Genomic DNA, 14790 nt, shown 5'->3' on the forward strand with positions numbered 1-14790 from the left:
AACAATGATATCAGGTCCGTTTTATAGTCAAACTTTATATAACGCTACGATATAGTATCTTTCAATTGTACTTTACAGTAATAAAAATCCTAATATCGTCCAAATCTCAAGGCTTACAATCGTTGTGCTAGGAACTAGGCAAACGAAAATACATAAATCTAAAATTCTATCACCTATAAATAGTACAATACTAAAAAAACTGTCTTTCGTGTGTTCGTTGTATATATTATATCAATATTTTGAAATAGAATTTAATACGAAAGACATGTTTCGCATTCCTACAATTTAAAAGATTGCCTGTCTTTCTGAATTTTACGATGTACAATTAAAATATTTCTTGCGATAGTCATCTGCGACATATTAGAGTTAATGTAACATTTGACTTGTATGTGATTATTAAAATTAAACTGCTTAAACATAACGTATAGAGGGCTCCAGCAGCAGGATACTAAATTATTGCCAATGGGAACAGAATCAACGAGGAAAAACATGACAATCGGAGTACATCCCGCGAAGGTAACGGAACTCGACGATAAACAAGTCAAAGTTGAAACGACCTAAGTTTCTCGGGATTCATGAGAAAATTCATGAGAATATTTCAGAAATAAATTTCCAGTATCGATAACGATTATTTGAATTTACATGTCGTTTCTTTCACGCGATCTATCCAATCTATTTATCTAGAATTGACTCCGATATCATCATCTTCCGTCTCATCGAATCTGTATTTCTTAAAGATACCTTAAAGCGATCTACTTATACATATATACGTACTAAAAATATATTCAATCCATACTTGCATGATATTTCAAATCTTCATCCCCTGCCTGAATTCAAAAGCAAAAATATTCCAAGAAGACATCACTGCTGAAAGCTCCAGGGGTTACAAACAAACAGACATCGAATTTTCGACGTGATCGTGGATCTCCGAGCGGTTTCTCAGTGTTGTTGTACGGGAGTGGGTCCGCTGCCAAGATTTCGCCAAGGATCCGGTATGTCGAAATGTGCTGGGACTGTGAGCAGAGCATCGTCCGCGGTTCTGTCCGCGCTACAATTATTCGGCTTCACGCGAATCGTGTTTACGCACTCTATGGGTAACTTGAAGAAGTCCACCTTGTAATTGTAACCCTGGCTGCTGATTCGGATGACGGTATGCAGTGGCACCTCAGCGTAAGGCACCTCTTCCGGTTTTTTATCTGTGAAAACGCCAATGATGCAGCGCAGAATAGCTTGATGAGACACGACCAAGATGTTGTTGGATCTCTGTAATTCAGCAATAACCGGTTCCACGCGGTGCATGGCGTCGATGTAGCTTTCTCCCCATGGATAACGATAGCGCAGCTTATCTTGATCGCGCCATGCAAATTCCTACGCAAAAGCATTGATTTAGAGATCTAGAAGGTATATACGCTATCTATGTACTATATACTAAAGTATATAGACTTTTGCCTAAGTCATGGAATGGTTCGTACATCGAGGTCCTCAAAGCATTAAAACCTAGCTTATGCAAAGTCAGGGAATAATGGCTGATTTTAAACATAAGCTTTAATAAAGTAGACCTGCGATATAATATTCAAATCATGGTATGATTTAAGTTTCGTTATAGTACACGGTTAATAAGTACACATCAACTTCGTATTGTAATTATAATTGTTACGCCGCGCAACACATCTGCACGCCATCCCGCGCGGCTTGCCAACCAACGGTCTACCTGTCGTCCTTCTAACACTCCATAGGCCCAAGGACCCACTATAAAGTTGCAATTCTAGCTGCATTGTTCGCACACATGGTCTAAGCACATCTGTTTGCCAGAAAAGACTTTCTAATTTCAGAAGTGTTTTCGGCCGGTTTTTAGAAAGGTCCTTGGGTTTATTATGTGCTCTTAAGAATAACGAAGAAAGCGGAGATATACCTAACCGAAAATCTGAGTTTCCCTATAAACAATGTCGCCTAGGACCCAAGTTGGTAGGAGGTTTCTTCCTCCTCTCTTCCTTCCTAACATTGGTCCCAACCAATCGACATCGCGGATTATTTCCCTCACTTTACTAACTGAAAATGTAAGCAACGAATCCGCGTTCTTCGTTCAAAGGGCACACCCATACCAAGCTTTCCTCCGCATTCACATTAGAATCAGTTCGCTGTCGAGTGCCGAAGCGTGCAGGCGTGCCTCTAGTGCCCAGTGAAGTTCGAAAACAACACGTGTCGCCCAACCGTCGAAAGTGAACACAACGTGCTCCTATCTTCCCAAGTGTTTCCTATCCGCCAGAGAGAAGAAAAGCCTACGCACCTAACCCCAACCCGATCCCTGCCGCATAGCCTCACGACTAGTTATTCATATTGAAATAGCTAGCTCGATGATGGCCCAACAATCACGACCAGGCTCGCCTGTCCAAACCCATCACTACCCCGCGCTACTCCCCCCGTGGCAGAAATTCTGCATATCCCCTCGTGCCAACGACGCCAATAAGGCGAAAAAACGCAAAACCGAACCAGCAGACACAAACTCGAACGGACATCCACCAACGCAAATTAACACCCACAACAGGTTCGCAATTTTGGAATCCACCAACGATGCCATGGAAACCGCAGGCTCACCACTTAACCACCACGCACAGAGACGCTCCCCTCCCCCACCAATATTTATTAACGATATCATCGACATCCAGACAATGACCAAGTCCTTAGAGAGAGATATCTCCAAGGAGGACTATAACCTGAAGATAACCAACAATCAGGTAAAAATTCTGCCTACGAATCCAGAAGCTTACAGGAAGCTCACCAAGACACTCAGGGCCCTGAACGCCAACTTCCACACCTAGCAACTCAAAGAAGAAAGACCTTTTCGGGTGGTGCTACGAAACATCCACCACTCCGCAGACATCGACGAACTAAAAATAGAACTATCGAAACTCGGCCACGAAGTCACCAATGTCAGCAACATAAGGCATAGAGTCACAAAAGACCCGCTATCCCTATTTTTCATTGATTTAAAACAGAAACCAAACAACAAGGAAATCTACAATATCAGTCGCATAATGAACGCCATCGTTAAATTTGAACCACCGCAAACCAAAAAGGAGATAGTCCAATGCAAAAGGTGCCAAAGATATGGGCACACACAGAAATACTGCAACCACACCTTCCGCTGCGTCAAATGTGCAGGTACACACCCCACCGACCAGTGCAGGAAATCACCGGAAACCCCAGCGAAGTGCATCCACTGTCAAGGTGATCATCCTGCCAACTACAAAGGCTGCTCAGCCTACAAAACTCTGTACTCAAGCAAATACCCCAAACTTAGAACAAAAGAGGAAAATTACCAAACACCCAGCTCGCCGAAATCCACCGTTATCCCAATCCCCCCAACCAATCAAACACCCAGCCCTATCAAACTCACCACTCCCTCAAACTCCTATGCCCAAGCGGTACAAGGCACTCAAAATAAACCAAATAGCCACAGGGATCCTCCCCAAAATAGTGCCCCCACCTCACCTAACACAGACAACGTCTCTAGACTTGAAAAGCTAATAGAGAAACAATCAGAGCAAATAAACAATTTGCTATCGCTATTAACAATCATAATGGAAAAATTAATACGCCCAGACACAAAATAAAACCAAGACGCATAGCTCTGTGGAACGCCAATGGTCTAGCGCAACGCAAACTTGAGCTAGAACTCTTCCTAAAACACCAGCTAATCGACATAATGCTCATATCTGAAACCCACTTCACCGACAAAAACTACCTGAACATAAACGGATACAAGTTCTACCATACCCAACACCCCAGCGGAAAGGCCCACGGCGGCACCGGAATCATAATCAAAGCAAACATCAAGCACTACGAACTTCCACCATTCCAGAAAGACTACCTCCAAGCAACAAACGTAGCAATAGAAGACTATCATGGTACAATCACCACCTCAGCTGTATACTGCCCTCCCAGACACTCCATCGCCAAAGAATACTTCGACCACTTCCTGGACACCCTGGGCAACAGATATATAGCCGGAGGAGACTATAACGCTAAACACACCCAATGGGGTAGCAGACTGGTTACAGTAAGAGGCAAAAACCTCCTCAACAGCATAATAACCAACAACCTCAACTACCTTACCACATACGAACCCACACACTGGCCCACCGACACAAACAAAATACCCGATCTCCTTGATTTCTTCATAACCAAAAATATCTCGCCAAGACACGTCCAAATCAATTCCTCGGCCGATCTCTCCTCTGATCATTACCCCGTGATAGTAACAGTCAGTTCAACCATCATCGAGAATACACCTAATGGCTCCATTCATAACCAACACACCAACTGGCAGCTCTTTAGAGAAGTCTTTACCCGCACAACTTCAGCCTCAACCTCACTAAAAACCAATGACGAAATCGAAGCAGCCACGGAATACCTAAATGCGAGCATAATAAACGCTATCCGCGTCTCCACACCGGCAAAAACGTCCATCAGCAATCACGAATACCCCCAGTACATATTAAAAAAAAATAGCAGAAAAACGTAGACTAAGAAGGATATGGCAGACCCATAGAACACCGGAGGACAAACGCAAACTAAATAACGCAACTAGAAAACTATCCAAAACCATAAAGAACTACAATAACGACCGTTTTCACAAATATCTCGCCAGCCTGTCCCCCACAGCCGACTCAAACTACTCACTATGGAAAGCCTCCAGGAAACTCACGCGCCCCCCCACAAATAATACCTCCAATCCGCCGCCCGCAGGGTGGATGGGCGCGTAGCCCTATAGAAAAAGCCAACATATTTGCTGAACACCTGACTGAAGTATTCCAATCCCATTCCTCCATAGCTGCAGCGGACGTCACCGAATACCTGCACACTCCCTTCCAAATGTCCCCTCCTATTCAACCCTTCACTTCTGCAGAGATCATAGAAGCAATCAGTCGCCTAAACCCCAAGAAAGCAGCAGGTCACGACCTAATAGGAAATAAAGCAATCAAGGAACTCCCCATAAAAGGGATCGCACTCATCGCATCAATCTTCAACGCCATCCTCCGCCTAGAACACTTTCCTAAGGCGTGGAAAATCTCACTAATCACCCTCATCCCCAAACCCGGTAAACCAATATATGAAGCCAGCTCCTATCGCCCAATCAGTCTCTTACCTACCCTGTCTAAACTATTCGAGAGGATGCTCACGAATCGTCTCCTTCCACTCCTAGAAGAATTGAAAACTCTCCCAGATCACCAATTCGGCTTCCGAAAACAACACTCAACAGTAGAGCAAATCCACCGCATAACCCACATGATCAGCCAAACCCTTGAAAAGAAAATATACTGCTCAGCCGTATTCCTAGACATCCAACAGGCATTCGATAAAGTATGGCATGAAGGGCTACTCTACAAGCTTAAAAAAATCCTACCCCACCCATACTACTCCATCTTAAAATCCTACCTTACCAACAGACAATTCATAGTTAAATGTCTAGGCGCCACTTCCGTAACATTCCCAATAGAATCCGGCATACCGCAAGGTAGTGTCCTCGGACCCCTACTATTCTCCATCTACACTGCCGACTTACCCATATCAAACGAGGTAACAATAGCAACATTTGCCGACGACACAGCACTATTAGCTACCCACGCAGACCCGGCAATTGCCTCATACACTCTCCAGCGAAGTCTCGACTCCATGGAAAAGTGGTTCCAAAAATGGGGTTTTAAAATAAACGAAAAAGATCCTCCCATGTAACCTTCACGCTCCGAAAACAAACCTGCCCCCAGGTTACCATTAACAACACAATAATCCCAAGCAAGGACTCCGTAAGATACCTGGGCATGACCCTGGACAGGAGGCTAACTTGGAAAGAACATATCTCGGAAAAAACAAAGCAACTAAAGGAAAAACTAAGAAAATTCTATTGGCTCACGGGCCGACGCTCCAAACTAAACATACAGAACAAAATAACCCTCTACAAAGCCGTAATAAAACCTGTCTGGACCTACGGAATCCAACTATGGGGAACAGCAAGTAACTCCAACATTGAAATACTCCAACGCTTCCAATCGAAAACGCTAAGATCCCTATTAAATGCACCCTGGTATGTTACCAACGAAACAATCCACCGAGACCTCAAGATACGAAATACACAAGTCCAGAAGCAGATATAGCACAAGAGTCAACAACCACCACAACCCACTAGTCACCCAACTACTGGACACGACGGACCAGATCCGCAGACTAAAAAGAAAATACCCACTAGATTAAACCCTTAGTCCTACTAGAATCAACAATATAAAGCTATTATAATCCATGTCATTGTATCACGCCAAATTAAGTTACTGAAAATTCTCAACGAGAATTGATTGTAAATATTCTAATAAATAAAAAAAAAAAAAAAAAAAAATTCACATTAGAATAAAACTTTAGAGTTTGATCGTCTCTCACGGTGCCTAGAGTTCCTACATTTCCTACAACTCTCACCGTTCCTGTATCTTTCTGAGTTCCTTCATCATTTCTCAAGGTGCCTACACGGCCTAGAGTCTTCTAAGGCTCTCACTTATCCAGAACTCCGACAGTTCCTATAACTCTCAAGGGCCTAGAGCGCCTAAAGCTCTCCTTCTCTCATTCAAGACTAACTCTTCTCTCGTTATCTGTATCTTAATCAACGGCGTTACTACTTTGTGTGATTGTATAAAGTGTTGGAAATATACATTATTATAACTCTGACTTCCAGTGTTATACCGCATCAACCACCCCGATTATCCTAACCGAAATACGGGGATCGAACTATTCGTGGTGTCGATTATTCTAATCGTAACGGGAATTTACGACTCTCGTTGACGCGTATTCTAACGACCGCGTCTCCCCGCGATAGCTCGATTAAACATGGTCCTTCGAGCCGGATACTGTGTCAAGTGAAAAGTGCACGCCAGTGACACCCACTCTCATACAGTGCCACGTGAATCCAACACAACCAGCAGCGGAAGCGTTACCACCCCAGCGAGGTCAGTAACGTAAAGGGTCGTCACCTTTGAAGAGGTATAATTCGGTGGTTGAAACGCAACCACACAGCCTCCTGCCACAAAGTGGACAATCGCCAACAGAAGTAAGTTCAAACGATTTCATTATCAATTACATAAAAAATAATGGCAACCGGAAACGAACTTGCCGTCTTGCGTCGACGCCGGAGCTACTATATCGCCCAGTTTACACGCCTCGAAAAAAAACTCGACGACATTGAACAATCAGGCTGTTCGGAAGAGATCGACTTGCTTCAAATTAAAGAACGTCTAGAAACCGTCGAGAAGGAACTCCGTGCATTACAACACCAGATCGTAACTTTAGACGAGGGAGAGATCGCGCGCGGCAGTGAGCTAGCGGAAGAATACGAAAGACTGCAACTCCGAGTAGCCAAACAATTAATCAATACACGACGAAGTATACCGTCACAATCGACAAGCGGCGAATCAGCCGTCGGCCGCGAGTCCGCGTCGCTTAAACTCCCGGAAGAACAAACGCGCGGTCTCGAGATCAGAGAACAGTATAACGATATATGCGATCGGCTAAGACGTAACCAACGTACAGCACGACAACCCCGGTCATCGAGACCGGCACACAATGGATCAGCCACTGGTATCAAATTGCCGCGAAATGCTTTGAATCAGCCAACCTCTCACGATCCACTGGACCGGAAGGAAGTGAATCCCATCCAGGACAACAAGGATCAACCTCCGCCGACGGAAACCATCGCAGTAACTCGAATGGCGATCCCGTCGCACACCACGCGGAGCTCAGCGCGTGACACTCATAACGTGTCACCCACACGCGATCTGACGACAACCACGTTCCCATCGTCAGCATCGCAACCATCTGATTCAACGCCACAAAACGTCTTGAATCAGTCCATCACTCGAGATTCTCTGGATCGGACAAAGCTGAATCCCGTCCAAGACGACAACGGTCGTACTTCGCCGACGGAAATCATCGCACCAGCTCAAATGGCGATCCCGTCGCATACCACGCGGAGCTCACCGCGTGATACTCACAACATGTCAACTGTCCGCGATCTGACGACCACGTTCGCAGCGTCAGCATCGCAATCATCTGATTCGACGTTACACAACGTCTTGAATCAATCAATCGCTCGAGACCCTCTGGACCGGAAGGGACCGACTCTCATCCAAGACAACAACGGTCGTATTCCGCCAACGGAAACCATCGCATCCACTCAAACGGCGATTTCGTCGCATACCACGCTGAGCTTACCGCGTGACACTCATAACGTGTCACCCACACGCGATCTGACGACAACCACGTTCCCATCGTCAGCATCGCAACCATCTGATTCAACTACACAAGATGTCTCGAATCAGCCGAATGCTCCAGATCTGCAAGACAGGAAGGAACTGAATCACGTCCAGGACAAAAACAGTTATACTCCGCCGACGGAGAACACCACTTTACATGTTACACCTGACATGGACATCATATCGGAGAGTCTTTCTCCACGACCTAACGCGAAGAATTCTCCATCGCCACGGCGGCGAGGAGCCACGCCTGCGAGTAACCCAAATCGGGATCATCTCCACGTTATTACCACTATGACTAATCATTTAATTGTTAGTAGTTTTCAGAACGCGCCAGCTGATTTCAACACTTGTCCACTAAGCCCACAGAGCACTACGTGGGACAAATCTCTGATTCTGTCTCTTGCGGATTGTTGGGCCACGCCGGTACAGCTACCAGCCATCAGCGAGAAGGCGCGATCCGGATGGGTCTACGGGGGGAGCCTCGTCCCTCAATCAACCATGACCTCCTCCACGCTTCCTCAGCCGAAACAGCAACGAGGATGTCCAAATGACATGCAATACTTTCACGAATCTGATGTTGCAGAGATACCATACAAGAAAGGCGAAATCTGCTCCAGGTCTTACCACGATACAATCCACGACATGTGGGACAAGATAGCACAATTGGGGCAGATCATCGGGGGGAGCTCAGTCCCCCAATCAAACACACAACTCTGCGGCGTGTTCGAATCTATACCATGCATCACCGGAGTTTCATTCAACGACACCTCCTGGGGCAAACTATTCAAGGACACCTCATGGGTCGAGGTGTTCCACGATACTGCATGGGCCGAACCGTTTCACGATACATCCTGGATCGTGAACTTCAACGGCCCCTTAACGCAACGGCGAACCAGACACCAGGACAGACGGGTGTCCTCTACGCAACGGCTTTTCGGTCGTATCATCGAGCTTACCCTGGCGACGACGGCCTCATCAAGGCAACTACAAACATCGAAGAAGGCAGATGAAAAGCGCATCTCCATACAGATATGATCTACCATTGGGAAATCGGCGAGATGTATAACGACACCTCCAGGTCTGAGGTGTCCTACAATACTTCGTAAGCCGAGCTCTTCACGACATTTCTGGATCCGTGAACTTCAGTGGCAACTTTCTTGGCAATGCCAAGAACCACGGCGGTCCAGACTACAAGGCAGTCAACGGTCCTTCGACGCAGCGACGAAGCAGTCTCCAGGACAGACAAATATCCTCAGCGCACCGGCCTTCCAGCCGTATCATCAAATTCCTCTTGGCGACCACTACATCCTCTGGACGGCCACAGTACACAGGGCAGCAACAATCAACAAGGAGGCGGATAGAAGATTTAATCAATTTTATCTCTACAGGTTTTTGATCGGTGCCCTCTCAACGGGGGGAGGATGTTACGCCGTGCAACACATCTGCACGCCATCGCGCGCGGCTTGCCAACCAACGGTCTACCTGTCGTCTTTCTAACACTCCATAGGCCCAAGGACCCACTATAAAGTAGCAATTCTAGCTGCATTGTTCGCACACAAGGTCTAAGCACATCTGTTTGCCAGAAAAGACTTTCTAATTCCAGAAGTGTTTTCGGCCGGTTTTTAGAAAGGTCCTTGGGTTTATTATGTGCTCTTAAGAATAACGAAGAAAGCGGAGATATACCTAACCGAAAATCTGAGTTTCCCTATAAACAATGTCGCCTAGGACCCAAGTTGGTAGGAGGTTTCTTCCTCCTCTCTTCCTTCCTAACATTGGTCCCAACCAATCGACATCGCGGATTATTTCCCTCACTTTACTAACTGAAAATGTAAGCAACGAATCCGCGTTCTTCGTTCAAAGGGCACACCCATACCAAGCTTTCCTCCGCATTCACATTAGAATAAAACTTTGGAGTTTGATCGTCTCTCACGGTGCCTAGGGTTCCTGCATTTCCTACAACTCTCACCGTTCCTGTATCTTTCTGAGTTCCTTCATCATTTCTCAAGGTGCCTACACGGCCTAGAGTCTTCTAAGGCTCTCACTTATCCAGAACTCCGACAGTTCCTATAACTCTCAAGGGCCTAGAGCGCCTAAAGCTCTCCTTCTCTCATTCAAGACTAACTCTTCTCTCGTTATCTGTATCTTAATCAACGGCGTTACTACTTTGTGTGATTGTATAAAGTGTTGGAAATATACATTATTATAACTCTGACTTCCAGTGTTATACCGCATCAACCACCCCGATTATCCTAACCGAAATACGGGGATCGAACTATTCGTGGTGTCGATTAATCCAATCGTAACGGGAATTTACGACTCTCGTTGACGCGTATTCTAACGACCGCGTCTCCCCGCGATAGCTCGATTAAACAATAATATTCATTTATCCATGTTCTAAAACTTCGTTCAGATTAATCAGACTGATTGAGTTCGATCTAGCAACGTGAAACATTGTGATTATATTCTATCTGCTATGTACTTGACTGGGAATATTTCTTTGAACTTCAACGCTCATTCTCATTAGTCAAGCAAATATTTCGTGGATGTAAATGGATAAATTTGCATACAACTGAATTTTAATCAGTTACAGACTGTTAGCGCAGACGTTAAGTCACTCGATACTTTTCCCCAGTGGCCAAGTATTCAATGCTTGAGTCATCCGTGAAGATTTATGTTATTATTCATTTTCCAAGATACGATTGAAAGTTGTTCGCTTAGAGAATTAAATTGACAAACCTAGTAGATAATAAATATTCCATATCTAGGATCCCAAACTTATTGAAATACAAATTATAACTGCATTAACTAATCAATCACTGGGAAAATTTTGATCAAATACTAATGTTAAATGTGTCAATTATAGTACCATGTTTCTAACATAATACTGATACAATTAGATTAATTCAAAAAGCTTATACCCTATAAACCCTATATACTCTATATACCCAAAAAGCTTATACCGTTATACCCTATAACCTACAATGATAACTGTTACAGCTATCTACCATTTACTACACAAATAAATTAAAGCTCTTAGAGCTAGGGATTGATAAATTCAACCGATTGAAGGCTCGTTTAAATACAGCCAGAAGATTAGGCAAGTAGTAAGTGAAACCGAATTTACACATTTTTCGATGAATCATCCTTAAAAGTATAAATTATCTTCACTCGCTATTTCACTTTGGTCAACAACACCTTAAACGTAATTCAATGCAAGCAGTGACGAAATTTCGAGGAGGAAGACGCGTTTGATCTGAAATTACCTGCGGATAATGCTCCTGCATGTCTTCATAAGACAGCCCCTCACAGATACCGGCGTGGAGTTCGTTGAGTGCTGTCACGTGTTCTTGGGGCGATTCCACGCCACGAGCAGTCGCGATAGTCCTTCGAAGGCGACTAGTTAGCACGCGCAGGTCGGGAATACGCATAGCGTTGAACTTGGTGGCCAACGCTTGTGCATATCTCTCGCCACGTGCGCTTAAAACTGCGTCACCACCAACCTTACCCAATACGTTGTACTCGCTTTCGCCGTGCTGTAATCAAAAGAGAGAGGGAGAGCTTTAGTTTTACCAAATCGTAGAATATTCTGATTACGTTCAAAAAGAGAGGCGTAGCAATGATAAGATTACGATCAGGCGAGAAGAAATTACTTTTGGAACCAAACCCTGATAAGATAGCAAGATTTTAAAAATACAATATGTATGTTTTTACGTATGCGTATACGTATACGTATGCTTTTAAAACATGTTGTGTGTAAACAATTGAGGACTCGTCATGCTAAATGAAGTGCTCAGTTATGTATGTTAATCTTTTTAATAATTGCAAGCGCCACGACCTGGCTCAATTGTCCTTGACTCAGCTTGTAATCTAAGAACAAACACGTTTCTTCATTATCGTTATCATTATCACTTGTCGAAAAATTCTTATAATTAAGACTAAAGACGCTAAGGCTGAGCTTCTAGGATTAGAACATTTGAGATGGGGATTAAACGATGACAAATGTAAAATTTGATGGATTACCAACCCGAGAGAAATAAAGAGTATGCGGCTCAACAGTGACGCTTCCAAGATATCCAAGGACATTTGTCTCCACATCGCCAGACACGATGCAGGACTCGATATCCATGCTGCCGGTGTCGATACGGATTCGTGGATACGTCTTCTCATCCATTGGCTCGTAAGATCGAATGTAATGAGCTATCTTCAATCGTAGATCTTCTTCGGCTGTTATTGAATCCATGCCAACATAGCAAGCGCTGTACCGCAATATCTCCTTGTAATTTCGCTCCAGTACAACCGGATCGTCGTAGACGCACTCGATAATGAGGACGCGATAACCGCTGCCCGGAAAAATAGTCGAAGACCTCGGCGCGCTGCGCTCGCATCACCAACGTGGCGTCCAGGATCTTCAAACAGGAAAATTCTTAAATGCAACTAACTGTGACGACTCGCAAACTCAAATTTCAGTATATTTCTTCCTACGCATTTTATTTAAATAGACATTAGACTATATCGATTTTCAATTGTCTTTCTTTGTATTGTATATTTGGAGAGATTGCTGCAACAAGGAGGTAGCTTTCCAATAATTTGTGTAAACCAGCAGAATGCAAGTCAAAATTAACCAAAACTATATCATATTTTGACACGTGCTATAAATTCATGATCTAAGCTAATATTTGTATTATTTAAACACATTTGAATATGAAACCTATACTTTTGTTTTTCTCTCCCGATAAATGCAATTTAAATACTGAAAGTGTCTTCATGTTGCTATAGGCCCTTCGTCAAAATTAATTATCGCTTTGTTCAATTAAGAACACCGCCGGCCATAAATATTAGGGCACATATTGATATTTAATACGAATGGAGTGCTTTCGTTTCTAGTAATTTCGTTATAAATCTGTTATTTCATTCGCGGCATATGTACTTTGTAATGTAAGATATAGCAGATAAAGAAAAGTGTCAAAGTGTTCCAATCGATGCTTATAACGTGTAGATGTCCTAATAATTATGGCGAGTAATTTATATATGAATTTACATGTTGGTTTCTCTTATTGTTAACATATATATCAAGACCACATAGAAAGAATACGATAAATTAGAATAAATAGGAATATTTCAATATGATATAATTTGGAAGGAAAAATGCACCGTTAATTTCAGAATTAAATAATTAGTTTCCTATAATATCTAAGATACGTTTCCACATAGAATTTAAAATTTAACGTGAAGACACGTTTTACCGTTGTAGTCTTCATATTGAATTCGTGTCATATTTGTTCAATTCTCGACTATTTCTAAAGCGCATAATATCGAGAAAATAACGAGCCGATCTTAAGCTACTTTCAACACCATGAACTATTGCGGTTTCTATCGTGGAACGTTGGTACATGTTGTTAAAAATATTAAGCAAGGTAAAACTCGTACGACGATATTCGGTTCGGTCGGAGAAAGGTGGACCGGCTTGACTAGCCTCGGTTTAATCGCGTCGTCCACCGTTAGCGCGATCTATGTATAAATACGACCCTTGACCGTTCTAATATTCTAATCTATTCTTGCAGCTCCGGTTACATAATAACAAAAAAAACACGTGTTTCTTCTTCCGGTCGGATTCTTCAAATGCGCAACGATTAAAATTCTTTCTTAACTTTGTTCTATTATTTTCGATCAAATGCAATCGCGCGTGCTTGCATTCGTTTCGACATTGAATCTTTCTCAACTTTTTTCGATTACTCTCAATCAAGCATAACCGAGCGTATTCTCGTTCTCGTGTTGATACCGAATCTTTCTCAACTATTTTCAATTATTTTCAATCAAATACAATCGCGTGTGTTGTTGTTCTCGATTCGATACTGAAATCTCTTGAACTTTTGCGATTATTTTCGATCGAATGCAACGGCACGCGTTCTCCTTTCGATACTGAATTTATCTCCAGATTCTATTCAATTTCACATCTTTACTAGACGTTTGTCACGCGTCTAATTGATGCTTACAGCTACGGAATTTCCGCCTGCGAGCCATGTAGCGCACTCGTGTATCGCGTCTCGTTGGGCCAGAGCTCTCAACGCTGCGTTTGTAACCCCAAACTCTTTTGCCCTGACGTCACCTTAGGCGACCACTTCTAAACATTCTCCAGACAGCCGATACTTGAACATTACACATGGCGACCTTGGCGACAATGTATATTGCCGGAGTACCTGAGGGTTCATCTATGTCCTAACGATCCTTCCACCGAATGTTCTAGAAGCGTAGCAATAGTCAGTACGCCTACAGGGTAGTGGGGATAATGAAGGATGAAAAACAAAAGAAGAAACAGATGTCACCGAGAGTAAGAAAATATTGTAAGAGCCTCAGTCTCGAACGGCCACGGCTAGAGTTCAGAAGTGTATAAACGAGGAAAAAATAAAGTTTTCTTCTTTCCTTTAAATTTCTTTCTTATTTTACGTGACATTTTGGCGATCCTGCCAGGATACATCAACGTTGGATAAAACAA

The 14790-nt window shown here is 43.5% G+C and overlaps 2 protein-coding genes across 2 annotated transcripts in view; both read right to left on the bottom strand.

Annotated features, from left to right (window-relative positions):
* The window catches only part of LOC126927529 (6-phosphofructo-2-kinase/fructose-2,6-bisphosphatase-like), a 129539-nt gene extending 115191 nt beyond the window's left edge, over positions 1 to 14348 (bottom strand). Inside the window, exon 1 of the mRNA XM_050743616.1 lies at positions 14291 to 14348. The gene's annotated coding sequence lies outside the window, so the exon portion shown is untranslated. The remainder of the gene's footprint in view (positions 1 to 14290) is intronic.
* On the bottom strand, positions 940 to 8038 carry LOC126927525 (6-phosphofructo-2-kinase/fructose-2,6-bisphosphatase 4-like). The gene is made up of 3 exons (XM_050743611.1): positions 8034 to 8038; positions 1430 to 1559; positions 940 to 1368 (listed from the first exon to the last, which is right to left on the bottom strand). The coding sequence occupies exons 1-3, from the start codon at positions 8036 to 8038 to the stop codon at positions 940 to 942; spliced, it is 564 nt and encodes a 187-aa protein (XP_050599568.1).
* Positions 14349 to 14790: the final 442 nt, after the last annotated feature.

The sequence above is a fragment of the Bombus affinis genome, unplaced genomic scaffold (assembly GCF_024516045.1).
Source record: "Bombus affinis isolate iyBomAffi1 unplaced genomic scaffold, iyBomAffi1.2 ctg00000128.1, whole genome shotgun sequence".
Lineage (NCBI taxonomy): Eukaryota > Metazoa > Arthropoda > Insecta > Hymenoptera > Apidae > Bombus > Bombus affinis.